Source organism: Muscardinus avellanarius, assembly GCF_963383645.1.
Source record: "Muscardinus avellanarius genome assembly, chromosome: 20".
Taxonomy (NCBI): domain Eukaryota; kingdom Metazoa; phylum Chordata; class Mammalia; order Rodentia; family Gliridae; genus Muscardinus; species Muscardinus avellanarius.
In genome coordinates, this window is record NC_137806.1 from 33,163,547 (window position 1) to 33,190,516 (window position 26,970).

The following is a 26,970-nucleotide window of genomic DNA, read 5'->3' on the forward strand; positions in this document are numbered from 1 at the left end:
AGTCTTGTAATTCAGTTTCCCACCAGAAGGAAGAGTTCCTTCCTGTCCTCAGAGACCTTGAAGTGTCTTCACTTACGTTGAGCAATAGTAATGTCCTCTCAAATTTGGGTGACAAGGTGTGGGAGCCAGCTTCCAAGATGGCTCCCATAACCCATACTTCACTCCGCCACGCACAAGGGCTGCTCTTTGGGACCAACAGACTAACGAAGAAGACAGTGTGTTTACCAAGGCGTCATTAGAAAAGCTCCTGGCATGTAAATGACCCATCCGGGAGCCAGCCACTGCCAAGCTTTCAAGCCCAGCTGCCATCTGCCTGCAACTTTGAGAAAACTTGGCTCCCTAATTCCGGACCTACAGGATTTGAGATAGTAGAGCCTCGTTGGAATTTTTTTGGTTTTGTTGTTTTCCAACAATCCGGTTTTTAAAAATATACTTTTATTAGTGCATTGCAATCTCACATCGTAACACAGTTAAAGAGTGACAGGACACGCACGCACACAGCACTTGGGGAATGAGCTATCGTCACCTCAAGAATTTTGGATTTGAAGGCAGGCATGGCGGCCCACACTTGTAATCCTAGTGCTTGGGAGTCTGAGACAGGATTGCAGGTTGGAAGACAGCCTCGGCAACACAGCAATACTCTCAGCAACCCAGAGAGACCCTGTTTCAAAAAAAAAAAAAAAAAAGAGCCGGGTGTGGTGGCCCAAGCTTGTAACCCCTGCGCTTGGGAGGTGGAGACAGGAGGATGGGGCAGGTTCGAAACCAGCCTTGCTGGCTTAAGAGATCCTGTTTCCAAATGAAAAAAATATAAAATAGGTCTGGGAGTGTAGCCCGGAGGCAGAAGGGTTCCATCCCCAGTACCACCAAAAAAAAAAAAAAAAAGTAAAAAAGGCTGAGGGTGCAGCTCAGAGGTCAAATGCCCTTGGGTTCAACCCCCAATATCTAAATAAATAAATAAATAAATAAACAAAGGGTTAAGGGTGTAGTGTAGCTGGGAGGTAGAATGCCCCTGGGTTCAATATCCTTAGCCAGAAAAAAAGTTTTATTTGTAATAGAGAAAACTTTTAAAAGAAAATGTCTGGCCCCATTAATTAAATTTACTAAGTATAAAAATCAGCAATTAACTCCTTAGGCTTACAGGTTTTCTACGACCATGACCAAATAGATTTTAAAACTAAAAAATAGTGCAGCTCACAATATTATATAAAAAAAAAATCAAATCAAAGGGAACTGCAACCGAGGATTGCTTTGTGAAACTCGAGGGCCACGCGGCAGGACTCGGGTCTCCACGGTGCCCGGGAGCCCACGGAAGCCTGCTGGTGGACGTCCTGGGACCTGCAGGCCTCCGTCTTCGGTGTGCACACGCCTGGACCTGCACGCCTCCGTCTTCGGTGTGCACACGCCTGGACCTGCAGGCCTCCGTCTTCGGTGTGCACACGCCTGGACCTGCAGGCCTCCGTCTTCGGTGTGCACACGCCTGGACCTGCAGGCCTCCGTCTTCGGTGTGCACACGCCTGGACCTGCAGGCCTCCGTCTTCGGTGTGCACACGCCTGGACCTGCACGCCTCCGTCTTCGGTGTGCACACGCCTGGACCTGCACGCCTCCGTCTTCGGTGTGCACACGCCTGGACCTGCGGGCCTCCAGCCGGGCACCGTCCTGCCCGCCCTCTTCTCGGCCGGGCCCCCGCTGGGGCGCAGGGGTCCATTGGTGGTCCGGCTCCCGCTCCCTCCCCGCAGCAGGCAGACGGCCGGGGCCGAGCCCCGCCGTTTTGGAGGACAGAACCCGGTGGAGAGCCCTGCGATCGCGCGCCAGAGTGAGCTCACAGGACCCACGGCCCCTCCGCCGCCCGCCGCCCGCCGCCCGCGCTCCGCAGCGCAGCCCTCCGCAGGTGCGGGGCGGCAGCGGCGCGGGGAGACTGCGCATGCTCCGTGCGCTCCCGGCGGCCCCCACGTGACGGCGCGCGCGGGATCTTGGGAGCGGTGGTTTCCGGGCCGCCTGAGCCGGGGCGCGCCCCCAGCCAGGGCCGGACGCGGGACTGCAGCTCCCCGCCGGCCCGCGCGCAGGGGCGGGGCCTCACGCCGGGGGCGGGGCCAGCGGGAGGGCGTGGCCAGCGGGGGGCGGGGCCGGGCCGTGGAGCCGCCGCCCGCGGTCGCCGGGCCTGGGCCGCGGGCCGGGAGCCGGGGCGGTCGCTTGGGCGTCGCGGGCGCTCGCTGCGGGCCGGGCCGGGGCGCGGCGGGGCCGGCGGGGGCGGCCAATGCGAAACTGGCTGGTGCTGCTGTGCCCGTGCGTGCTCGGGGCCGCGCTGCACCTCTGGCTGCGGCTGCGCTCCCCGCCGCCCGCGCGCGCCCCCGGGGCGGCAGGTGAGGACGCGGCCGCGCGCGGGCGGGGGCCGGGGCCGCGGGCCGGGGGCCGGGCCGGTTCCTCCCGCGGCGCCCGCCCCGTCGACCCCGCTCCGGACACCTGGCGGCCCCGGGTCCAGGCCGGTGGCCGTCCGGACGGGGACCGGGCGCTCCGGGAGCGGGGGTCGCCAGCTGGCCCGGGGAGGGCGCGTGGAGGTGCTCGTCCCGCGTGGGGGTGCGGTCTGTCCGGTGCCTGCACCGCCTGGTCGGACGCTCTGCCCACCGCGGGTCCCCGGGGCACGGTGCCAGCCCCCCAAACTCCTTCGGGTACCCTGCTTTTCTTGTCTTTTTAAGGGCTTGCCCGAGGACAGGGAAGGAGTCCTAGAAAGCTATTTTTAAAGATGAGGTAATACTCGTTTTGTTATTTTAACTACATTGAGGTTTTTTTTTTTTTTCTTCCTTTTTACCACCTCTCAAAACAGCTGTTTTCTTGCCCGAAAGTTTAAAAAACTAGAGTGTTTGCAGTTTGGCAGATGGTTCGGAGCCTTAGCTTCTAAAGTATTGCAGTCCTCGAAACTAACTCACTGGTACTTGAGATTTAAATTATAGCAATGGTTTCTTTTCCTGTTACCCCAACTACCAGCTCCTTGAAAAGGCGACTGGTGTGACCTCAGTAGAATTAAGTACTGATTAAATGATGTAAAGTACAGTATTAAAGTGACTTTAACCTGTTACGAGGTTGTGGCTTGTTTTTTTTTTTTTAATTTTTATAAACTGACCAGAGGAAAGAGTGCCCTGTATCTAAAATGCTTGGTAATTGTCTGTTGGGTTTGTGTTTTACAGGTTTCTTTTATTGTATGAGTGATTCCTCCTGGAATCTCCTTGCAGAGCATTCTTAGAATATTTGTGACTTGAACAGTCTTTTAGGGATCAATGAAACAGAACTCGTGCCCTTCAAGCATAAATCTTAGCCTGGCAGGCAGGTTCTTAGTTTGAAACAGGTTCTTCCTATTCCATTAAGTGTTTGGTTGGTGTCTTTATCTATCATCTGGTGAGATCAGACCAGATTAAGGGAACTCTTAGAAAGGGCCTAGGTTATTACTAGGTATAGAAATTGACTTACAGTGTTACTGGGCGACCGGTGAGGTAGGATCTTATTAATCTAAACCAAGTCCTGACAGATTCGTCACTTCCTTTTTTCCATTTCTTTCTTTTTTTTTTTTTTTTTTCTCTTCTTCCTGTGATCCTGGGGATTGAACCCAGGGACATTCTACTTCTGAGCTACATTCCCAGGCCTTTTTATTTTTAAATTTTTTTATGTTTAATTTATTTAGCAGCTCTGAGGATGGAACCCAGGGGTTTTCTACCTCCAGGCTACACTCCTAGACCTGTTTTATATTTTTATTTGGAAACAGGGTCTCACTGAGTTGCTGAGAGCCTCACTAAGTTGCTGAGGCTGGCTTCGAACCTGCATCATCCTCCTGTCTCAGCCTCCCAAGCACGGGGATTACAAAAATGCGCCGCCACGCCCGGCTTTATTTTTATTTTGAAACCGTCTCCCTGAATTGCTGTGCTCCTGTCTCAGTGCCCCCAAGTACTGGGATTACAGGCACTGCACCTGACTTAGAAAGAGCCCCGATTCTGCTGAGTATTCTTTCCTTGAATTAACATATTAAGACTTCACTTTTATCTTTCTTTAGTCTCTTTGTTCATCTTGGTTCCCAGTAAGTCAAGGCAGTATTTTTTGAAAGGGAGATTTTCCTTCCCTGATATATATGTATTTCTTTTTTCTTTCTTTCTTTTTTTTTTTTTTTTTTGGTGGGTCTGGGGATGGAACCCAGAGGCATTTGACCTCCGAGCTGCACCCCTACCCTATTTTTTATTCTTTATTTTGAAACAGGGTCTTATTAAATTGTAGAGGGCCTCACTAAGTCGCTGAGGCTGTCTGCCAACTGTGATCCTCTGGTCTCAGCCTCCCGAATGCTGGGGTTACAAGTGTGTACCACCACGCCCGGCTCCTTCCCTGATATTAAAAAAAAAAAAGGCACTATGGCTGAAATTGATTTAGCAGCCATCTTGAGAAGAATAAAGAATAGGGCAGGGGGTGTAGCTCAGTGGTCAAAGGCCCTTGGGTTCTATTCCCAGACCTGCAAAAAAAAAAAAAAAAAAAAAAAGATAAAGGGCCTGCTTTTGTGCAGTTTACTAGGTAGAAGGGAAGGTAGGGCATAAGAAAACAGGTGTCACTGCTAGTGATAAGTATGGAGAATGAAAAGAAAGCAGTGTAATAAGATAACGATGGGCCACTGTTTTTTGTTTTTGCTTTTTTGTGGTGTGTGTGTTTGGTACTGGGGATGGAATCCAGGGGCGTTCTACCTCTGAGCTATATCCCCAGCCCTATTTTTTACTTTTAGTTTGAAACAGGGTTTCAATAGGTTGATAAGAGTCTTTTCGCTACTTGCTTAGGTTGTCCTTGAACCTGCAATCCTCCTGTGTCAGCCTCCTGTGTATTTGGAGTACAGGCGTGAGCCGCCACGCCTGGCCGCTGTTTTAGACAGAGGTCAGGGAAGACCCTTTGAAGGGATGACAGTTGACTGGCTTGGAGTTGTGTTAGTACTAGAATCCGGGACCTTTCTCCCATGGAGGTGGGCCTTGTACTAGGGCAAGCCGCTGAGGGTATCTTGATCACAGCATACTAGTTTGGGGTAATGCCTTGGGTGTTATTTAAAGCTCAAGAAACCAGGCGTGGTGGCGCACGCTTGACATCCCAGCATTTGGGAGGCTGAGACAGGAGGATTGCAGTTCCCGGACAGCCTCAGCTACTTAGGCCCTTTGCAACTCAGTGAGATTCTGTTTCAAATAAAGAATAAAAAATAGGGCTGGGGGTGTAGCTCAGAGGTAGAATGCCCCTGGGTTCCATCCCCAGTACCACAAAAAATTAAATAAAGGTCAAGAAAAATGATGTGACCAGAAAGAGGCTTTTTTGTGGGATATTTGGGGAGAAGGAAACCAGGGGAAAGGACCGGAGCGCACCCACTCAAGGACGGCTTGGAGTGCGGGGTGTTGAGCTGGGTGCCTGGTGTTGGCCTTCAGTGGAGGCAGACAGGGCGAGGAGGTCGAAGACAAATGGAGCTCGCTTTGCAGTTTGGTTCCTCTACAATTACCCGTGTCTGCTAAATGCCAGTCGTGTCTGTGCTTCAGTTTCCTTGTTTAGCACATGATCTCATAATGGGATTGTGAAGGTTCACTGAATTCATAGTAAATACTGCGAGAACTTTAGAGAGGGCGTGGTGGCCGAGGGTGCAACCAGGGTGCCGTTTCGGTGGCCTCTCCGAACCTGGCGAGAGCCCGCAGCAGCGTATTGGTAGAGCTGGGAGGGACTCGCATGTTTGCCTTGCTTTCCAGCTCTGTTTTGTGATTGACGTCATTCAAGAGCGAATGAGAGTGGACTTTGTTTTGACTTTGAAGGCTCCTTGGGCTTCTTTGGAACAGTCCGTTCTGAGGTCACCTTGTGTTAGACTCTGATGTCCTCGTGGATATCCGCTCTCGGTGTAGAGTAGCACTTTGTGGGACCTTCGGGGTAGATTAGGAATCAAAAGAAGGGCTGCTCCCCTTGGAGGACGCGCTGGGGACCGTGTTATTCCCGACACCGGGAAGATCCGGCTGCTGCTCTACGCCATTCAGCCCAGCGAACACATGGGCTGCTCGGTCACTTGGCTGAATCTAGAGAATAAGAACGGGAAAGCGCGAATGCGTTTTTCACCTCTAGATCGTCTGCCTCTGTGCCACGAGGACCTTGTCATTTCCTTTTCTTATACGACTGGGACAAGGGCAGTAGGTACCTGTAATCCTAAAGGCTGAGACTGGAGAATCGCAGGTTCAAGGCCAGCACACTGTAACTGAAGAAGAATGTTAAAAAACAAAGTGGGGCTGGGGGTGGAGCTGAGAGGTAGAATGCCCCGAGGTCCGCTCTCCAGCACCATGACCCCCAGAGTTCTTAGACATGGAGCTGCTGGCCAAACGTGATAACTCCCTGTTTGTGTAGCCAGTGTGCACTGGACAAGGATGTACCAAAGCACTCTCCTCCCAGCCATGAAGGAGTGTAGCATTTCCTTGAAGTACCCACCATCGTTTGGTTGCTCTTCTCCTCCTCCTCCACATTATTATTATTATTATTATTATTATTATTATTATTATTATTTTGGTGGTACTGGGGTTCCTGGAAGCCCTTCTACCTCCAGGCTACACTCCCAGACCTATTTTTTTACATTTTTATTTGGAAACAGGGTCTCCTAAGCCAGAGTGTGCGGCTGGCTTCGAACCTGCGCTATCCTCCTTTCTCCGCCTCCCAAGCGCGGGGATTACAAGCGTGCCCACCACGCCCGGCATGGTTCTTATTATTTAAGAAGACATTTGTCCGTTTGAATGTAGCAGGAGACCAGTGTCTTTTTGCTCTAGTTCAGACTTGATTCCTGGTGATGTTGAAAATCTTTTTTTATGGTTCGCTGACTATTGCCTTTCGTGAGTTATCTTTGTGTCCTTTGTCTTGTGTCTACTTCCTAACTTTCCTTGCCCACCCCCCTATATCTGGACCCCAGAATCAAACTAGGCCCCTCCACACCTGCAGCCTGTCCCCGAGGGCGATGAGCGTGCAGGGCCAGATGGGGAGGGCAATGAGAACAGTCCTTGAGTCTCACTGGGGCTCGGCCTTCGTTGAGCTTCCAGTTGGGGCCGAGTACTTTAACATGCAGCCGGGTGTCTGCTGTCCTGGTTTATGCGGAGGGTACTTGGTAGCGGAAGCCTGTCTTTCTAAAGTCTGACTTCAGTGAATCTGGAAGTATCCATGTCTGTAGCAGGACAGGTCACAGTAGCCAAACTGTGGTGCCCACCTAGGTTTCTTCCAACAGATGAGTGGATTACAAAATTATGGGATATACACCCAGTAGAATTCTACGCAGCAATAAAGAAGGAACAAAATTTTGTCATTTGCAGGAAAATGGATGGACCTGGAGAACATTGTTAAGCGAGGTTAGCCAGGCACAGAAACCGAAGGATCAGGTTTTCTCTCATATGCGGAAGCTGGGGAGTAATCCGGATACCAGAGGGCCTTGACTAACGAGAAATTCAGTGGAGCCAGCGAGGTCGTGTAGGGGTCGGGGGAGGCGAGGATCAATGAAGGAAGGGCTTCCATTGACATCTGTCCACAAGTGAGAATACCTGCTGGTGTCAGTCTCAATAGCCTGTATGGGGAGGGAGCGGGGGTAGCCCGCCAAGTGCTGTGTGCCTGCCGACCATTACTGAACTGCATTATGACTAATGCACCAATAAAAGTATATAAAAAAACAGCCGGGCATGGTGGCCACGCTTGTCATCCCCGCGCTGGGGAGGTGGAGACAGGAAGATCATGCAGCTTCGAAGCCAGCCTCGGCTACTTAGTGAGGCTCTCAGCAATTAGTGAGACCCTGTTTCCAAAAAAGTATAAAATAGGCCTGGGAGTGTAGCCTGGAGGTAGAAAAGCCCCTGGGTTCCACCCCCAGTACCACAGAAAAAGTATTAAAAATATATATATGTCTGGAAGTAGATGTTCTTTGCTCTGTACTCCTCTGCAAGAAAGAGGAGTGTGTGTAAAGCAACGCAGTTGAACAGAGCGGCTTAGACAGGGATTAGAAGCGGGGATTGACGGTGCAAAGGTGGGGTGAGACCAAAGAGCAGTGTACATCCGTAACCCCTGGGGTTGTCACAGGCCACACGGCTATCTTTGCATGTATGTCTTTACTTATTTTTAGAAAAATCTTGTTTGGCAGTAGCCGGGGAGAAGCCGGGGAGAAACTAGTTCAGAAACCCGTATCTGGGTCTAGGAGAAAAAGACAACAGTCTTAACTGAGGCAGCAGCCAGACGGGTGCCGGGAAAGTGATAGGCCTGCAGAACTGTTCCTAGGATCTTGAGTCACCAAGAGCAGGTTAAAGTGTGTTCTCTCTTTCTAAAAGATTTACGTGGCTTAGCCGTCAAAACAAGGTAGTAACTGCTTGGCATTCAGAGAGATTTCATTTATTTGAGCATTTGCTTTCATACAGGAACCTTGCTTGTTCTCCCGTGAGGTCACCTAAATGAATTTTTTTTCCCCCAGTACTGGGGATGGAACCCAGGGGCATTCTACCTCTGAGAGACACCCCCTGGGCGGGAGGCTAAGACTGGAGGATCATGGTTAGGACAGCCTCAGCTACTTAAGCCCTCTGCAACTCAGTGAGACCTGGTTTCAAAATAAAGAATAAAAAACAGGGCAGGGGGTGAAGCTTGGAGGTCAAATGCCCCTGGGTTCCATCCCCAGACCCACCAAAAAAAAAAAAAAAAATAGGGCTGGAGGTGTAGCTTGGAGATAGAATGCCCCTAGGTTCCATCCCCAGTGCCATAAAAAAAGTAATACCTTTAAAATTATTCTAGTAAAGAATTTGTCCCCTGATTTTCTTGTTATTATTTTAATTGTCCTTTGAAAAGGCATGTTTTTGTTGTATTTTAGACTGCAAGCCTAGATCCTATGGCATTTAAAAAAACTTAATGTGGTTGAAATCCCTAGCCTTCAGTGATTTATTTTTGAAAGTGCTCTGGATCAGTGCCCACCACTGGAGAAGGATGAAATGGATCCCTCGTCAGAGCTGTGGATAAGCTTGTAGCTCTCAAGCTTTGAGGCTAGAGGTGAAAAACAAGGGCAGAGTATCTATGTCTTATGTCTTCTGTCTTCTAAGGACGTTTTAAGAAATTGAGGTGTGGCCCTGCCCACTAGATCCTTGACAGGAAAACACAAACCATTCCTGTGACTTTTACATGATTTAACTACTTTAGGATTTTTTTTTGTGTGTGTGTGTGGTACTGAGGGTGGAGCTCAGGGACTTTCTATCTCCGGGCTACACTCCCAGACCTATTTTATACTTTATTTGGAAACAGGGTCTCACTAGGTTGCTGAGAGCCTCGCTAAGTAGCTGAGGCTGGCTTCGAACCTGCGCGCTCCTCCTGTCTCAGCCTCCCAAGTGCGCAGTCACACCCGACTACTTTCGGATATTTAGTATGTCATTTTTTCTGGCTGTGGGCTTTGCTGACATGAATAAGGGTTTAGATACTTTTCTGTAAGGAAGTCCTTTGTCTTCGTCCTCATATTCAACAGCTAACATTAGTGTCAAACTTCACCTTTCCACTTTGGTGACGCTGATAGTTTAGTTACTATCGAGGGTTTACTATGCTCTGTACCAAACAAGAACTTTTGAATGCGTTAACATTTCTTACAGCAGCTATGTGAGGAGGAGTGGAATGCGTGCGTTGTAGTTTAGGAACTGAGGTTCACGAAGTTAAGTGATCTACACTTCACATGTGGCCGCGCCAGGCTCGACTGGCCCAACTCACTGTCCTGCCCACTCTTAGCAGTGCCACACGGCCTTTCAAAACCATTTTTTTTTTAATGCAGTACTGGGGGTGGAGCCCAGGGCCATTCTACCTCTGAGCCGCACCCTGGCCCTATTTTTTTTATTCTTTATTTTGAAACAGGGTCTCACTGAGTTGCAAATGGCCTCACTAAGTAGCTGAGGCTGTCTGCCACCGGAGACCCTCCTGTCTCAGTCTCCTGAATGCTGGGATTACAAGCGTGTGCCACCACACCCGGCTTTAAATCAATTCTTAGCACAAACATCTTGTTTGTTTGAAAGTTTTACATATGTATGTGAGCATGGGTACCACACACACACACACACACACACACACACACACACACATAAAAGACAAAAAGATTATACTAGAATGTAAATACTGTTTATCTCTAGATGGTGCGTTTATGGGTAACTTAAATTTTCTTTGTACTTTTTACAAGCATTATGTTTTATTTGTAATAAACCTGGTTTTTTGTTTTGTTTTGTTTTTTTGGTAGTAGCGATACTAGGGATTGAGTCCAGGGGCATTCTACATCACGCCTCTATTTTGAAACAGAGTTTTGCTAAGTTACAAACCTGTGATCCTCCTGTCTCAGCTTTCAACTGTGCCCCATGGCTGCTGCTGCTGCTGCAGCTTTTTCCTGGTACTGGGGATAAAACCAGGGGCATTCTACCTCCAAACTACACCCCTAGTTCCTTTCTTACATTTTTATTTTAAAACAGAGTCTCACTAAGTTACTCGAAATTGGCCTCAAAACTGTGATCCTCCCATCTCAGGCTCCCAAGTACTAGAATTACAGGGTTACGCCACTGCACCTGCTTGTAATAAACGTATGCTACATATTGAACTTACAGATACTGAGACGTGACTTATTTTAATTTCTTGTTCACTTCCAGATCGATCAGCCTTATCTCCTCAGTGGCAGTTTGGGCACTATGACGTGGTAGTTGGTGTGTTGTCAGCTCGAAATAACCATGAACTTCGGCATGTAATACGAAACACCTGGCTGAAGCACCTGCTGCAACATCCGGCGTTAAGTCAACGGTAGGCTTTCCAGGTGCTTCCTTGCCTTTCGGCTTTGAGAGTTCCGAAAAACCTCCATTCGGAAAGCCAGCAATGTTAATTCAAGTCTTGGCCTCTTTTCCCGGAAGAAGTGGTGGCTGTCTTATTTTGGCTTTCTGTCATATTGCTGGGCCCCCAATGCAAAATTTACCAAAATTTAAGTCAAAACATATTTGAAAGCGAGTATATTCATCGGTTAACATACCTCTACCTATAGACACGGCATGTGGTTTGTTTTTTGCTTTGATTTAATGTGGTAGTTCTTAAACGTTTTGTTCTGGAACACTCACCGTCGTCACGGGGATAAACGTAGCCGTTTTCAGTTGGGTGCCTTAGCCGTGCGGTCTGTCGTGCGTACCATGTGCCGTGCTCTTTCCTGACCGCCCTCCCAGCCTGACAGGAGCCCAGCCTCTTTTCCATTCTCAGTGAGACAGGAGAGGTGGCTCGAGGGCTGGGGAGGAGAAGCACGGAGGCCGCACTCGCAGGGACATGCGGCGCTGGGCGGTAGGGCACAGAGCCCCGCTCGGCTGGCATAAGCCTTGCTTCCCTCTCCTACCGTAGCAGCTTTCAGCCCTTTCAAGACAGGCTTCTTCAGTGCCTGATCCCAGTGACGACAGAACCTGCCACCTGGCATATGCAAGGCCTCAGGTTATCGCCCGCTGCTGGCAGAACCACTTCAGAACCTGCACTTCCCAGATCTTTCCTTGCTGGAAAATAAGGCGCTCCCCACCGGCTGCTCAGTCCAAAGCCTTTGGTGCGGTCTGGCCTTTCTTGTTCTGCCTGCTGCGTCCAGTTCATCAGCCATGCAGGTGCTCCCTTCAGATCAGTCCTGGGATCAGACTCCTGTGAACCCCTTTACCACTTGACCTCAGCCAGGATCTCCCCCGCCTGGACTGTTGCAGGACCCCCCCAAGTGAATAGCTTCTGCCTTTGACCCCCACCTGGTATTTCCCATACAGCAGCCAGAGTGGTCCTTTGAAAGGTAGTCAGATAAAGCTGGGCCTGGTGGCTCATGGCTGGCATCCCAGTACTGGGGAGTCTGAGACAGGAGGATCACAGGGTCAAGGCCAGTCTCAGCCACCGAGACCCTGTTTCAAAATGAAAAATGAAATGGGCTGGCGGTGCACCTCAGAGGCTGAATGGCCCTGGGTTCAACCCCCAGTACCAAAAGAAGCCAGAGATGTCGGTCCTCTCTTCACCTCTCCACTGACTTCCTGCTTGCTTAAAGGGAAACCCCACGTCATCTGTGGCCTTCGACCTTGTCTGTTCTTCGGCTTCTGGCCGCCTTCCGTGCACTGTCGCCTTAGGGGCTCTGCCCTGCCTGTACGCTCGCTGGACCCTTGCCACGGGACGGCTGCGCTGCTCCCTTCCCCAGCCTCCCATGGGTGCTACCAGCACACAGCCGGGTGTTACATGGTGCCCCTTGCCTGTCCTCTGTCTTCCCTACTTGGCTTTATTGTTACACTTATCACCAGCTGGCTGGTGAATTTATCCTATTTACCTGTATATTTGTAAGTTGTAAACTAGAAGGAACGTTTCAGGAGTGTAGGAGCTTCCGCTTTTTGACTGGTGCATTCCCAGGACCCAGAGCCTAGCATGGCCAGAGTAAGGCACTCAACGGCTGGGAATGAACGGCTCTGAACTAAATGCAGCTGCTAAAATTTGAGACGTCAGGAGTTCATTTGCCTTCGTAGCTGCTCTTGCTTTAAATTTAGTAAGCTTCGAGGTTTGTTTTATGAAAATGAAGACCATCTATATAAAATAGGTATTAGCCAAAAAGAACTTCCCGGGGCGGAATAATTAAGTGGATTTAGTACAAGTATTTAAGGTGGCGGGCATGGTGGTGCACCTCTGGCCTCGGTACTTGGAGGCTGTGAGTGAGGAGGACTGCAAGCTGGAGGCCACCCTCAGCAACTTGGTAAGGCCTGTTTCAAAATAAAGGTGTGCTCGCACAAAACTCACTTGGTCAGCAGCTTCGAGTGTGTGTGTCCCCCTTTTGCTGGACTAGAAGACTAAGGGTGAGCTGGGGCCCCACGATACCGAGTCTGTAAGTCAAAGGTCTGGGGCGCAGCTGACTGCACGTGTCTCTCAGGGTGCTCGTGAAGTTCATCATCGGGGCCCGCGGCTGCGAAGTGCCGGTGGAGGACAGGGAGGACCCGTACTCCTGCAGGCTGCTCAACATCACCGACCCAGGTGGGCCTTCCGTGCCGACCCACGACCTACAAGTGGGTGTTGAGTAAGAGTGCTAAGTTTACTAGTATGGAGCCTTTAATACACTTAATTGTCATCAAAATTTGTGTTTCACCCTTGCCAACAGATTGACTGGACACAGGAGGTCATCTGTAGGATTTCTGGCAGATTCAGAATCTTAGGGTCCAGGAGAGATTTGTTATTACAATTCAGATGCGTCTGGAAAGTCCGCATGCCTGGATCATGAATTACTGAAATTGAACTTGTGTGTGTGGTACTGGGAACGGAGCCAGGGGCTTTCTCCCTCTGGGCCATAATTCCAGACCTATTTTATATTTTATTTGGAGACAGGGTCTCTTAAACCAGCTGAGACTGGCTTCGAACCTGCACGATCCTCCTGTCTCAGCCTCCCAAGCGCGGGGATTACAAGCGTGTGCCACCGCGCCCGGCCTAGACCCCATTCTAAAATAAAAAAGGGCTGAGGTTGTAGCTTGGAGGTAGAATGCCCTGGGTTAAATCCCCAGCATCAGAAGGAAATAACATGGGCTGTGAAATCCAAGTCTCAGGGCTCCGGAGACGAGGGCTGCCATGTTCCAGCTTGTGGAGCCTGAGCTCTGTGGCCACGGTTTGCCATCTGTAACTGGGATAAGAGCAGCTACCTCGTGGGGCTGACACGGTGTGGAGTACATTGGTGAAGTGTTTAGAATGGTTAGCGAGTAAGTTAAATTGAGCTAAAAACGTCATTCTCAAATGTCTAAATAGGCTTGTTTTTCTCACAGCAGCCATGATTCTCAAACTTTTTAAAATTTCTGTCATTTGTGGAAGAATCATGTAACCAGTAACTTTGCTGCTAAGCTCATTTCACTTCTTATTAGTAAAATAAAGAATTTTTTTCAGATCTATAAACCCCTGTTCCCGTTCCTTCTTTAGTTTTGAATCAGGAAATCGAGGCGTTCGGTCTTGCTGACGCCGCTTCGTCTGAACTCTCTGAGGACCGAGTGGTCAGTGTGAGCTTCCGAGTCCTCTACCCCATTGTCATTACCAGCCTGGGAGTGTTCTCTGATGCCAGCGATGTGGGATTCCAGAGGAACATCACGGTCAAGCTTTATCAGGCAGAACAGGAGGTACGAGCTGCTTTGTACGTATTTCTCTTCTCCAGAAACACAGCTTTTTTGTGGCATGTGGTGGATGGGAAGATTATCATCCTCTCTGGTCGGGGCTTCACCCTTCTTGCCTCACTGGTCGAATGCATCGTAGTACAGTATATTACGGTGCTGGCTGCGGGGAGAGTGCCTGGAGTGAATTGTGTTGTATCTAGAAAAGAAACAGTCTGTGAATGCACTAATAAGATTCCAGCTGTGATGGTGGTGATGAGAAGTGCTTTACCAGGTGACTCAACTCTAAGTAGTCTGCGCATTGTAGCTAAGGATCCTCTGGAAGGTCTGGGAGTATAGGTCAGTGGTAGAGGCCTTGCCCAGCGTGCATGATGCCCTGCGCTCGATCTTCAGTACTGCCGAGAGAGAGAGAAGAGAGGGAGAGGGAGAGAGGGAGGGAGGGAGAGGGAGAAAGGGAGGGAGAGGAGAGAGGGAGGGAGAGGAGAGAGGGAGGGAGAGGAGAGAGGGAGGGAGGGAGGGAGAGAGAGAAAGGGGAGAGGGAGGGGGAGATTGAGATTTTACCTGGATATGGTGGCACACACCTGTAATCCCAATATGTGGGAGGTTAAGACAGAAGAATTGCAGGTTCTAGGCCCGAGTATGGTGACATAGCAAGACCAGGTTTCAGAATAAAAAATATAAAGGACTGGGGATATTGCTCAGAGGTAGAATGCCCCTGACTTCAGTGCCTAGTACCACCACCACCAAAATATATTGATACTATAGGTCAGATAGGTAACTGAAATAGCAGTACTCTGATCTAGAAAGTAGGATTGATCTTGAATTTTTTTTTCCCCTGCCATTCTCCACTCTCAACCTCCCGAATGCTGGGATTACAGGTGTGCACCACCACGCCCGGCTGATCTTGAATTTTTGGTGCTTTTTTTTTTTTTTTTTCGGGTCTGAGGATGGAACCCAGGGGCATTTGACCTCCAAGCTACTGCCTTCTGCCCAATTTTTTATTCTTTATTTTGAAACAGGGTCTCACTGAGTTACAGAGGGCCTCACTAAGTAGCTGAGGCTGTCCACGAACTGCGATCCTCGGGTCTCGGCCTACCAAATGCTAGGATTACAAGCGTGCACCACCATGCCCGGCTAAATTTTTGATGCATTTAATTGTTTTAAATGGTTTAATTGTCTTCATATAGCTTTGTTTTGTCTTGTGTTTTTTTTTTTTTTTTTTTGGTGTGTGTGTGTGTATGTAAACTTGGGAGTTGAATCCAGAGCCATTCTACCTCTGAGCTACACCCGGGCTCTGTTTTAGTTTTTATTTAGAAACAGGGCGTCACGAGTTGCTGAGGGTGGCCTTGCCCTGCCCTCGGGTGGAGCAGCGTGAGCAGCTGTGGCTGGAGCTGTGTGGTCTTGCTAACTGGCGTACCGTGTTGGGAGACGTGTGCTGCACGCGCGGTGTCAGCAGCACCTGGCTCCTCGTCTGTTTTTATGCTTGCTGTTCTCTCCCCCGCCGTCAGGAGGCCCTCTTCATCGCTCGCTTTAGCCCTCCGAGCTGTGGTGTGCAGGTGAACGAGCTGTGGTATAAGCCGGTGGAGCAGTTCATCTTACCAGAGGTACCGCATCAGGCAAAGACTAGTCCCAGCCAGTGCTTCCTCGGGTCGGGTGCTGTTGGGGCGGGCACTTGGTACTATGCATGTACTACAGTGCAGCACTCTGAATGTGTGCATCTAGAGAGCTTCATGGTGCTGCAGGTTTAGACTGTGTTTTTGTGGGGAGGAGTTGACTTGGGACTGAACCCGGGGCCATTCTACCTCTGAGCAGTACTCTGGCCCTTTTATCTGTACTGTAGTCTCGCTAGGTTGCTGAGGGTTTTGCTAAGTTGCTGAGGCTGGCTTTAAACTTGTGGGCCTCCTCACGCAGCCTCCCAAGCACTGGGACTAAAGGTGTGTGCCACTGCGCCCTGCAAGGAACAGCTTTGATACGTGGGAATGACGGACGCAGAAGTGGCTCACACCGTACAGCCGTTTCTTAGCTGTGGGTGGGAGAGATGGCCACGGAGGCACCAGTGTCAGCAGAGTGCGGTCGGCGCTGCGCCATCAGAGTTTGAACTGACGTGTTTTGGAGGAAAAGCTTCTCAAATCTTCCCTAAACACTTTCTTGGGAGCCAAATGACAACAATAAAAAAAATGACAACAATAAAAAAAATGACTCGCCGGGCGTGGTGGCGCACGCTTGTAATCCCCGCGCTTGGGAGGCTGAGACAGGAGGATCGCACAGGTTCAGAGCCAGCCTCAGCTACTTAGTGAGGCTCTCAGCAACTTAGTGAGACCCTGTTTCCAAATAAAATATAAAAAAGGTCTGGGAATATAGCCCGGAGGTAGAAAGCCCCTGGGTTCCACCCCCAGTACCACCAAAAGAAAAAAAATGACTCACTGTTCATCTTTTCCCAAAAGAGCTTTGAAGGTACGATCGTGTGGGAGAGCCAAGACCTGCACGGCCTCGTGTCCAGAAATCTTCACAAAGTCACGGTCAATGACGGAGGGGGAGTTCTCAGAGTCATTACAGTAAGCCATCCTCTGTCTGTCTCCTTAGGAACATACTTCAGCTTTTTGAAAATTTAAAAGTGGTTTAAATTTCACATTATCCTAGGCAGTACCAGACAATGATTCTTATGTGTTCTAGAACGTGTGTGTGTGTGTGTGTGTGTGTGTGTGTGTGTGTGTGTGTGTATGTGTGTGCATGCGCGTGTGTATTTATTAGAAAGTGTTGCCGGGCATGATAGCTCATGCTTGCAATCCCAGCATTCGGGAGGCTGAGATCGGAGGATTGCTGTTCACAGACAGCCTCAGCTACTTAGGCCCTTTGCAACTTAGTGAGACCCTGTTTCAAAATAAAGAATAAAAAATAGGGCAGGGGATGTAGCTCGGAGGTCAAATGCCCCTGGGTTCCATCCCCAGACCCGCAAAAAAAAAAAAAAAATCTGTAGATTATAGTTTTGAACCTGGTACAGTGGCTCATGCCTGTACCCCCGTGCCTTGGGAGACGAGGCAGGAATGTCACTTGAGCTCAGGAGTTTGAGACCAGCCTAGGCAACACAGTAAATCTCCAGCACACCCAGCATCTTAGATGAATTTATTTCTGCACTGGGGTCATGTTATAACTTTTGTCAAATCAGTTTTTAAAATAAAATAAATTGCCAGGCCTGGTGGCAACCTAGTACTTGGGAGGCTGAGATGCGGATGTGGTTTGAGGCCATTGTTTCAAAGTTTACCTTGCTTCAAAGTAGCTCGGAGGTAGAATGCCCCTGGGTTCAATTCCTAGTACTTTAAAATATATCTACATCTATAACACTCTATGTTTACTTTTATATATAAGTATTATTTATATGTATATCATAAATGTGCTTTTCCTAATGAAACACCCAGTACTCTCTTGTTGTTATTTTCAGACAGGTGAAGGCACGTTGCCTCAGGAATCCACGGAAGGCGTGGAGGGAGTTGCGGGCGGCTTTATTTACACTATTCAAGGTAAGTTGGCCAGTTGGAAGCATATCGAACCTCATATACCTAATGTTTCTTTATACTTTGACACAAAAGCTGATCTTTTTTGTCATTTAAAAATAGCTTTAATAGCCAGGGATGGATATGCTTGTGATCCCAGGACTTGGGAGGCCAGGACAGGAGGATCACAGGTTTGTGGCCAGACTCAGCAACTTTGTCCACAATGAGTGAGACCACAAGTTAGTGAGACCCTGTTGCAAAATAAAACGTGAAAAAATAGGTCTGGGCAAGTAGTTCTAAGGTAGAATGCGCCTGAGTTCAAGCCTCAGTACCACCAAAAACAAACAAACAAACAAACAAAACCAGGTGTGGTGACATATGCTTATAATCCCAGTACTTGGGAGGCTGAAACAGGAGGATTGCAGATTCACTCCCAGCCTCAGCAACTGATAAGGCCCTCTGGAACTTAATGGACCCTGTTTCAAAATAAAAATAGGCCTGGGGTGTAGCTCAGAGGTAGAATGTCGAATGTCCCTGAGTTCAGTCCCCAGTACCAAAAAAAAAAAAAAAAAAGACAAAAAAACTTTATTAGATAAAATGAATATTCCATACAATTTACCTTTTTATTTATTTATTTTTTGTTTTGTGGTACTGGGAATTACAGTCAGGGACATGCTGTCTTCAAGCTACACTCCTAGTCCTTTTTAATCATTTGTGTGTTTTGAAATGGCCTCACTAGGTTTCTGAGAGTCTTGCTACATTGCTGAGGCTGTCCTTGAACCTGCAGTCCTCCTATTTCAGCCTCCCAGGTACTGGGATTCTGGGCATGGGCCAACACGCCCAGCTCAGGTCACCCTTTTAAAGTGTCTCATTCAAGAACATTTCCATCACCCCAAAAAGAAGCCCCATCCATATCCTCAGCAGTCATTCCCCGTTATTCTTTCCCTACTCGCTATGAACTGCAAATCCACTTCTCTTCTCTTGGATTTGCCTGTTTTGAACATGTCTTTTACTTTCAAGGCTCAACCAGACTGCACATGTACCAGCACTTCATTCTGTCTTATGACTATAATTTTCCACTGAATACACACTGCCACGTTTTGTTTTCCATTTACTAGTTGATGGACACTTGGGCTGCTTCATGTGTTGTGGGAGATGTTATGTGAGGCTGAAGGAGTCTGTGTACTGTACATACACTGTGCTGTATGGTCTAGCCCATGTGATTGGATAAGAAAAAGAAAAGGTGTCCACTAAAAAGAGAGAAGCAAGACTATCTTGATTAGTAATTATGTGATCGCATTTAAAAACTGTAAGGTACAGCGGGCGTGATGGCACCTGCTTGGAATACCAGTTTTGGGGAGGCTGAGGCAGGAGGATCGCAGGTTCGTGGCCAACCTCAGCAATTTGTGAGGCCCTCTGTAACTTAGGCCCTGTTTCAAAATAAAGAAAAAATTGGGCTGGGGGTGGAGTTCAGAATCCCCTTGGGTTCATTCCCTAGTATACAAAAATACAAAACAAAGACAAAGTAATGCACTGAACCCGAAGGTCCTTACAGGACAGTAAGCAGCGAGGGGCCCAGCAAGGCTGCTGCAGACAATATTGAAGAGTCAGTTCTGTGTCTGTGTGCTAGCAGTGGGCCATCTGGAAATGAAACTTAAGCACCCGTTCCACTCAGGACAGTGTCAAGAGTAAATTTAGCAAGAGCACAAGATTTGTGTACCAAAAGCCACCAGACATCACCGAGTGTTTTTATTTAAAACTAATATAAAACTTAAGAAATGCCTACTTGTGTGTTGCTAAGAAGAGTGGCCTGAGATGGAAAGCACATGTGAGGACTGAAGAAATAAGAAATAGAAGCGGCTGGGCGGCGGCCCCGCCTGTGGCCCAGCGAGCCCAGAGGCTGAGGCAGGCAGGCCGTGAGTTCAGAGTCAGCCTGAGCAACTTGGTGAGGCCCTGTCTCCAAGTAAAAATCAGTAAATGAAAAGGGCTGGGTATGGCGCTCAGTGCTAACGCGGCCTGGGTTCAGTCCCTAATACCACAAATATAAGTGAGTGACCACACTCAGGTGGCTGGGCGGGGCTCAGCGGTCGCGCCCGCACTGCCAACTCCAGAACAGTCACGGCGGGCTCCGTCCGCGAGGAGGGCGGGCTGGGTCTGCGGCGGCGCTCGGCTCCAGCTCCCCGCTCTTCCTTCGCAGAGGGCGATGCGCTCTTGCGCAGCCTGCTTTCCCGGCCGCAGAGACTGGCAGAGCACATGAGGAGCCTCCGTGAGGAAGACGCCTTGCTGAAGGAGGAGAGCGGCACCTACGGGGACATCGTCTTTGTGGACGTTGTCGACACGTACCGAAACGTCCCTGCAAAGCTACTGAACTTCTACAGGTGGTAGGTATACGCACGGTGTGCTTCCCCTGCGTGCTCACTGCCGGGACCCACAGCAGCCTAGAGGAGGGAAGAGTTACTGCCGTCAGTTCCCGAGGCTTCAGTCCATGTTAGGCTGGGTCATGGCTGCAGAGCTCAGGGATGGCAGCGGAGCAGAGGGCGGGCGGGCGAGGACTTACACCGCCCTGGAGGCCGTGCTCTGCCTGCCCTTGCAGCCCGTAGACCCACTGATTGGTCTACCCACTGAGAGGGGCTCTCACGATTCCGTCACGTCACCTCGGAACATTTTTGCCCCCAGGTGAGCTTTTCCAGGGGAGAGCCTATATCCAAGCTGTTTCACCTGGGCAGCTAGGACTCACTGTTCTGAAGATGCAGAAAAAGCTTACCAACCTCAAACCACTTGTACTCGAGAAGCAAAAACCTAAGGCCACTGTGCACCTGGGATGTGAGCCCCCGTGTCCGGCTCCTCGTGAGGCTTCTGAGAGGCAGGCACTGGCTTCATTTGATGAGCAGATGTATTTAATAAGCCAATATGTTGACTGGTCAGAAAGAAAACAAAAACGGAGCTCACTCGGGGCTGTTCTTGCTTTGACTGTCGCCAGTTAGTCTTGGGTAAAACTTGGTGAATTCAGAAATAGTCCTTTTTAGTTGTACCCATGCCCATCTACCCAGATTCCCTAACAGTAGTCACTCCCACCCAGGGTATTAATCCAAATTCTGTTAAACTAAATGGCCACCTTAATGCCAGGCATGGTGGCGCATGCCTGTGATCCCAGTGCTTAGGAGGCTGAGACAGCGGCTGGGGTGTGGTGGTGCATTCAAGTAATCCCAGTAGTGGGAGGCTGAGATAGGAAGATCGCAGGTTCAAGGCCAGCTAAGCTCAGCAAGTAGTGAGACACTCATCAACCTAGCAAGGCCCTGTTTCAAAAACAAAAATAAAATAGGGCTGAGGGTGTGGCTTAGAGGTAGAACGCCCTGGGTTCAGTCCCCAGCACCACAGAGAAGTAGCCGGGCTGCATCTTCTACGCTCATGTTGTGTGTGTGAGGCCTCGGTACAGCGAGCCTCCATCCTCCAGTCCCAGCCTCCCAAATACTAGGATCACAAGCGTGTGCCACCACACCCAGCCTCCTCCGCCTCCTCAGGCCATGTTCTGCCTGTTCTGCATGAGTAACAAGGAGGTTGTCGCTGGCGGCTCCTCACTGACGACGTGCAGGCGGTGTGGTGGTGCGGTGCGGTCCCGCCGGCCTCTGCGGCGCTCTGGCGCTCCTCCCTCCATGTGGTGACACCGACTGACCTGTTCCTTCCTGCCCGCAGGACCGTGGAAGCAACCAGCTTCAATCTTTTGCTCAAGACCGATGACGACTGTTACATAGACTTAGAAGCAGTATTTAAAAGGATTGCCCAGAAGAAGCTGGATGGGCCCAACTTTTGGTGGGGAAAGTAAGTGAAACCCGGCTGGCCGCTGGCGGCCACGTACCTGATGGGATGTGGCTCATTTAGAATGGAAGGTGAAAGTGAGTTTTCTACGAGAAAAATGGCTGAGAGATGAAATTTCCTATCAGACTCACGGGTTGCTGTACTATTATTCTACAGTTAGAGTGCACAACATTTTAATGCAAAACCTTAGGCTAACACACTGGAGGAGGTGATGTGGCTGTGTCCTCGAGTGTCCTAGAATAATGTGCAGGAGCTGCTGTACGCTTTATGTTGAACTTGACACAGGCCTCTGGGGCCACCTTCTGTCTTGCTTCAGAAATACTGTACAGGATTAGTGATTTGGTGGGGTTTGTTTTATGTACAGTAGAACACAGGGTAGTCTTTTGTTACTTTCCATTAAGAAACTTAAGAACTTGGGCCAAGTGTGTTGGCTCTTGCCTATAATCCCAGTACTTGGGAGGCTGAGACAAGAGTAACAGTTTCGCTGGCCAGTCTCAGCAACTTAGCAGGATCCTCTGTTAATCTTAGTGAGATCCTGTTTCAAAATAAAAAATAAAATAGAGCTGGGTGTGGTGGCGCACGCTTGTAATCCCACCATTCAGGAGGCTGAGACAGGAGGATCATGGTTCGCGGACAGCCTCAGCTACTTAGGACCTCTGCAACTCAGTGAGACCCTGTTTTAAAATAAAGAATAAAAAATTGGGCAGGGGGTGTGGCTTGGAGGTCAAATGCCTCTGGGTTCCATCCCCAGACCTGCAAAATAAATAAATAATAAAATAGGGCTGGGGATTTAGCTCAGAGTTAGAATGCCTCTGAGTTCAATCCTGAGTACTATCCCCCCCTAAAATTTTTTTTTCTAACTCAGGGTCATTCCTTCATGGTGATAAATAGGAGTCCAATCTGTTGGTGGGCTCTGGGTCAGAACATAAATAAACCATATTTCTAAAATCTCAGTTTTAGGTTGAACTGGGCAGTGGATCGAACCGGCAAGTGGCAGGAATTGGAGTACCCGAGCCCGGCCTACCCTGCCTTCGCGTGCGGGTCGGGGTATGTGATCTCCAGGGACATTGTCGAGTGGCTGGCAGGCAACTCGGGAAGATTGAAGACCTACCAGGTAACTAAGGGCTTCTCAGCTAAGGTGACGTGGCAGGCCCAGTGTCCCCGAGCCCAGCCTCCCGTCCCTGAAGCAGAGCCTGCTTATCGTGGGGAAGAGCTTGCTGTCTTTCTGTAATCCCCCTGCAGGGTTAGGAACACCCTCTCTTAGCTCTCAAGTCCTGTCTGTAGATTCTGGTGCTAAGACTGGAATTTACGAGGACAGTCTGAGGAGGCATTTGAAGGTTTCTCTTCATCAGAAGGAAACGTGTCATGAGCTGGCGTTCTGCTGGTTCCTGTGTGCCTCACATCAGCGCGGGTGACAGTGTGGGAGAGCGGGCCGTCTGCCGCCCTGCCGCCTGTGATGCGCGGTCAGTGATCACAGCTGTGACGTTTGGCCTTCCTACACAGGAAGCAGAACACGTGGAGAGAGGTTTACCTGGGAGCGGGTGTGGCATTGTGTTAACAGAACGTTTGGCACGCGTAGGGTGAAGATGTAAGCATGGGCATCTGGATGGCAGCCATAGGACCTCGGAGACACCAGGTGAGGAGCTTGAGGGTGCCGGCCCGGGTTCCCGGGAGCTGTGGGCGTGGGGTGTCCGCGAGGCGTGCATGAGCCCCAGCAGAGACACAGCTGTGCTCCCGATTGGGTTCACAGCAGCCTACCTCAGTTGTTTCTCGTACGTTTGTCTGAGTTGAAACCTCAAGGAGATGCCGTGACCGGCCCAGCCTACAGAGCGCATGTTTCATAGGGCTGCTGAGGAATCCTTTGACACTTAGAGCCTGCCAGCCCGAGTAGTCCTGGCAGGTGGCAGTCTGCGGCCCTGCAGCCTCCTGAGTGACGTTTGCTTCATCCAGGGTTTTATTTGTAAAAGAACACTTAAAACACAGCTAGCCAGGTGCGGTGGTGCACACTGGTAATCCAGCACTTGGGTTGAGATAGTAGGATTACAGGTTCAAGGACAGCCTCAGCAAGTAGTGATAGACTCATCAACCTAGGAGTCCCTGTTGCCAAATAAAATTTAAAGAAGTAGGGCTGGGGGTGCCTCAGCTTCTCCCGTGCGCTGGCTTCTTGTGCCATGAGCTTGAGCTCGCAGGCTCAGGAGACGGAGGGACGGCGCGGTGCCCGCGCACTGGAGCGCGCCCCGCTCGAGTGGACGGGAGCCAGTGCCCGCGTCTGCTGGGCCAGCTGCGAGTCCTGCCTCTGCGCACGCGGTTCCTCTTTAGCTACGCAGTTTTCAACAAGATGACTATCTTCTGTCGCAATCACTGATAGGCTCAGTGTTGTAGGTCTGATTCTACAGGCTGTTGGTAGGTCTGATTCTACAGGCTGTTGGTAGGTCTGATTCTACAGGCTGTTGGTTGTGGGGCTTGTTCCTGCTGTGTTGAGACTTCGTGACCTCACATCTTTGGAAACTGGGGCCTGTCTTAAAACTCAGTCCTGCAGAAGGGGTTGCTCCTTCCCTCTCTCCACGCGGCACTGCTGGCTCCAAGTGCTTCTGGTTTCGGGCTTGGGACGTTCTGGGCTGTACAGACGCCCAGCCCCAGGCACCCCTTCGGCAAGGCTGAGTCAGACAAGGCCTTCGCTGTAGAGTTTTGTTCTGTAGACTCCTGGAGGCTGTGGCTCCTCAGGGGCCTGGCTGGTGTCTGGCCATTGATCGGTGTCCTGTCCTGGGCAGCTGTGCCTTGTAAAGCTGGAGGATCTGCAGGCGCCCTGATGGCCCCTGCTGAGTCCAGCGCTTTCTCTTCCTGTTTCTTTCTCGCCAGGAGAGTTGGCCATGCTTTTCAGAGCTCTTTAATTCCATCCAGCATCTGCTGTCTAGTTCAGCGAGTTCTCTGCTCGGGCATCCTGCTCCTGTGCTGTGAACAGAAGCCAGTGACTGGGGCAGGGAGTCCGTGGTGACGCACACGGACTGAGGAATTGGAACCTCCTGCTTGTCTGACCTGCACTGTGACCTTGAGCAGATTACTTAGATAGCTTTCTTTGGTTTAGTTTCCCATTTATGAAAGGAATAATTCCTAAGTTGCAGGGTTCTTGTGACAGTTAGATGAGGTGTTTGTAAAACTTGGTGCAGTCCCCAGAATATTACAAGCATTCCTTCAAAACAGTCACAATGACGAAGACTGCTACATAATGCAAATAGGAAACTTGCCCTTTGTGGCTTTCAGATTTCTTCTTCATAGAATTTCATTTGCTAATCTTTTTTTCTTCTTGGTAATGAGGATTAACCCAGAGGTTTAACAGGGTCTCACTAAGTTTTGAGACTGGCGTTGAACCTGTGATAATCCTGTCTCAGCCTCTTAAGTACTGGTGTTCAGATGTGCACCGCAGCACTGGGCTCTGTTCGCTCACTCTTAGTGCACACCCTGCATTGTTTCTGTATTCTGCAGCCACAGGGCCTGCAGGCCTGATGCTCTTCAGAAATCAGGAGGCACAGCCAGCCGTGGTGGCGCCCGCTTGTAATCCCAGTACTTGGGAGGCTGAGACAGGAGGGTCACAGTTCGCAGACAGCCTCAGCTACTTAGTGAGGTCCTCTGCAACTTAATGAGACCCTGTTTCCAAATCAAGACTAAAAAATCGGACTGGGGTGTAGCTCGGAGGTAGAATGCCCCTGGGTTCCATCCCTAGTACTGTAAAAAATAAAATAAATCAGGAGGCACCAGTCCCAAATGTCAGAGTTGGTTCCCACGTGAAGCTGTGTTTGAAATACTGTGGGCTTTGTTAGAGGGTCCCAGGAGCCAGGTGTGGTGGCGCATGCTTGTAATATCAGTACTTGGGATAGGAGGATCGCAGGTTCAAAGCCAGGCTTGGCTGCTTAATGAGGCCCTCTGCAACTTAGACCCTGTTTCAAAACAGAGAATAAAAAATCAGGCTGAGGGTGTAGCTTAGAGGTAGAATGCCCCTGGGTTGTCCCTAGTACCCCCCCAAAAAAAGAAAAAGAAATGAAAAAAAGTGTCCTGCGTGCGGGTGTGCTGCTGTCTCCAAGGGCTTCAGGCCCCTCAGCGTGCTCTGTCCCTCACCAGGACAGCCTGTGGCTGTGTGAGAAGACCTGCGAGGCGGGCATGCTGTCTTCGCCCCAGTACTCTCCGCGGGAGCTGTCGGAGCTGTGGGCCCTGAAGGAAGAGTGCGGCGATCCGTGCCAGTGTGAACCGCGGCCACAGTGAGCAAGCAAGCAAGCGGTGTCCCCAGTGCTCTCCGCGGGAGCTGTGGGTGCAGCAGGAAGCGTGCGGCGTGAACTGCGGCCATAGTAACCAGGGCAGGCGGACGGTACTTCCTGTGCGAGTCTAAGGAAGGGCCGAGGTGGCAGTAAGGCATGTGGCCTTCCAGGATCGGCCCGCCTGGCACCTTCACTGGCACTCAGTATGGTATTTCCTAATGTTTGCAGAAATTTCCTTTTTGAAAAACCAACGGATACCGTAGCATAAGGAACGCTTTTATTTATCTATTGGAAAATTTGAAAAATGCCAGTTTTATAAAAGGAGAAATATTTCTAAATCTTAATGCATTATTGCCAATTAGTAATTCAATATTACTTTTGGTTAAAACCTGGCCTACTTCAGAAATTCCGTGTAATAACTCAGTTTGAATTTCAGCCTGGATTGCAGAAGAGCTCTGTGTAACTTAATTAGGAAACTGCAGGCCAAGATGGACTCAGAAAAGTGCCGTGTGGTCACTTCTGTGAGCAGTGGTCACTTCCCCAAGCTTGGAGTTCAGGAAAACGTCAGATGGACGGCTCTCAGTGCAGTGGGCAGCTCTGCCTTGGAAAGGCGCCAGTAGACCCCTCAGTTGTGGACCTTGGCTGAAGATGTTCATTTATTTAATGAGCTAATACTATCCAGTTAAGTCCTGAAGATCACAGTTTCATACTCCTATTAAACACTAAATTTTTGTTAATATAAATAAAAGAAAATACATCTCAGGGTTCTGGTGCCGCAGGGGAGATTTCTAAATCACTGACACTGAAAGAATTTCGCTTTTCTCCTTTGATTGCCAAATGTTTGCTAGCACCAGTCAGTCGGAATCAGAGCTGGCAGTCTCCGTGAAGAGCGTGCTCAGGTAGGCCTCACCGTGTGGAGCAGCATGGGATGGTTTTTACGTACTCTGAAAACAGCGAACCTGAGAGGACACAGCACCTGTGTTACATATGGTGGACGCTGTGTCTCCTACACATAGGGGACGAGTCCCCAAGTGACCAGCCAAACCATCCCAGCACCTTTAAGTAGCAGCACCAATAGAGAATTCCGTTGAAACTAGTCTGGGACAGATATGAACTGTATTCGGATTTTATTAGACTAGCTAGTTTCTATTCAATATTTAAATTTTCACATAATGAAATACAGTGATGAACTGCAAAAATACATAAGTAAAAATCAGAAAATTATTATTAGTCAAAGCTTTTATTATCGCTTTTATATACAAGCCTAGAAATGGTTTCTTTCCAACAGAAAA

General features: G+C 49.7%; 1 protein-coding gene across 1 annotated transcript; it reads left to right on the forward strand.

Annotated features, from left to right (window-relative positions):
- Positions 1–2,255: 2,255 nt before the first annotated feature.
- B3GALNT2 (beta-1,3-N-acetylgalactosaminyltransferase 2) lies at positions 2,256–26,713 on the forward strand (the record flags this gene model as incomplete). Its single annotated transcript, XM_080717230.1, has 14 exons — positions 2,256–2,361; positions 10,651–10,798; positions 12,909–13,009; positions 13,937–14,130; positions 15,630–15,725; positions 16,566–16,676; positions 17,561–17,639; positions 19,810–19,993; positions 21,306–21,431; positions 22,383–22,542; positions 23,008–23,064; positions 25,545–25,681; positions 26,527–26,577; positions 26,695–26,713. 14 exons carry the CDS (start codon positions 2,256–2,258, stop codon positions 26,711–26,713), a joined length of 1,569 nt encoding a protein of 522 aa, XP_080573356.1.
- Positions 26,714–26,970: the final 257 nt, after the last annotated feature.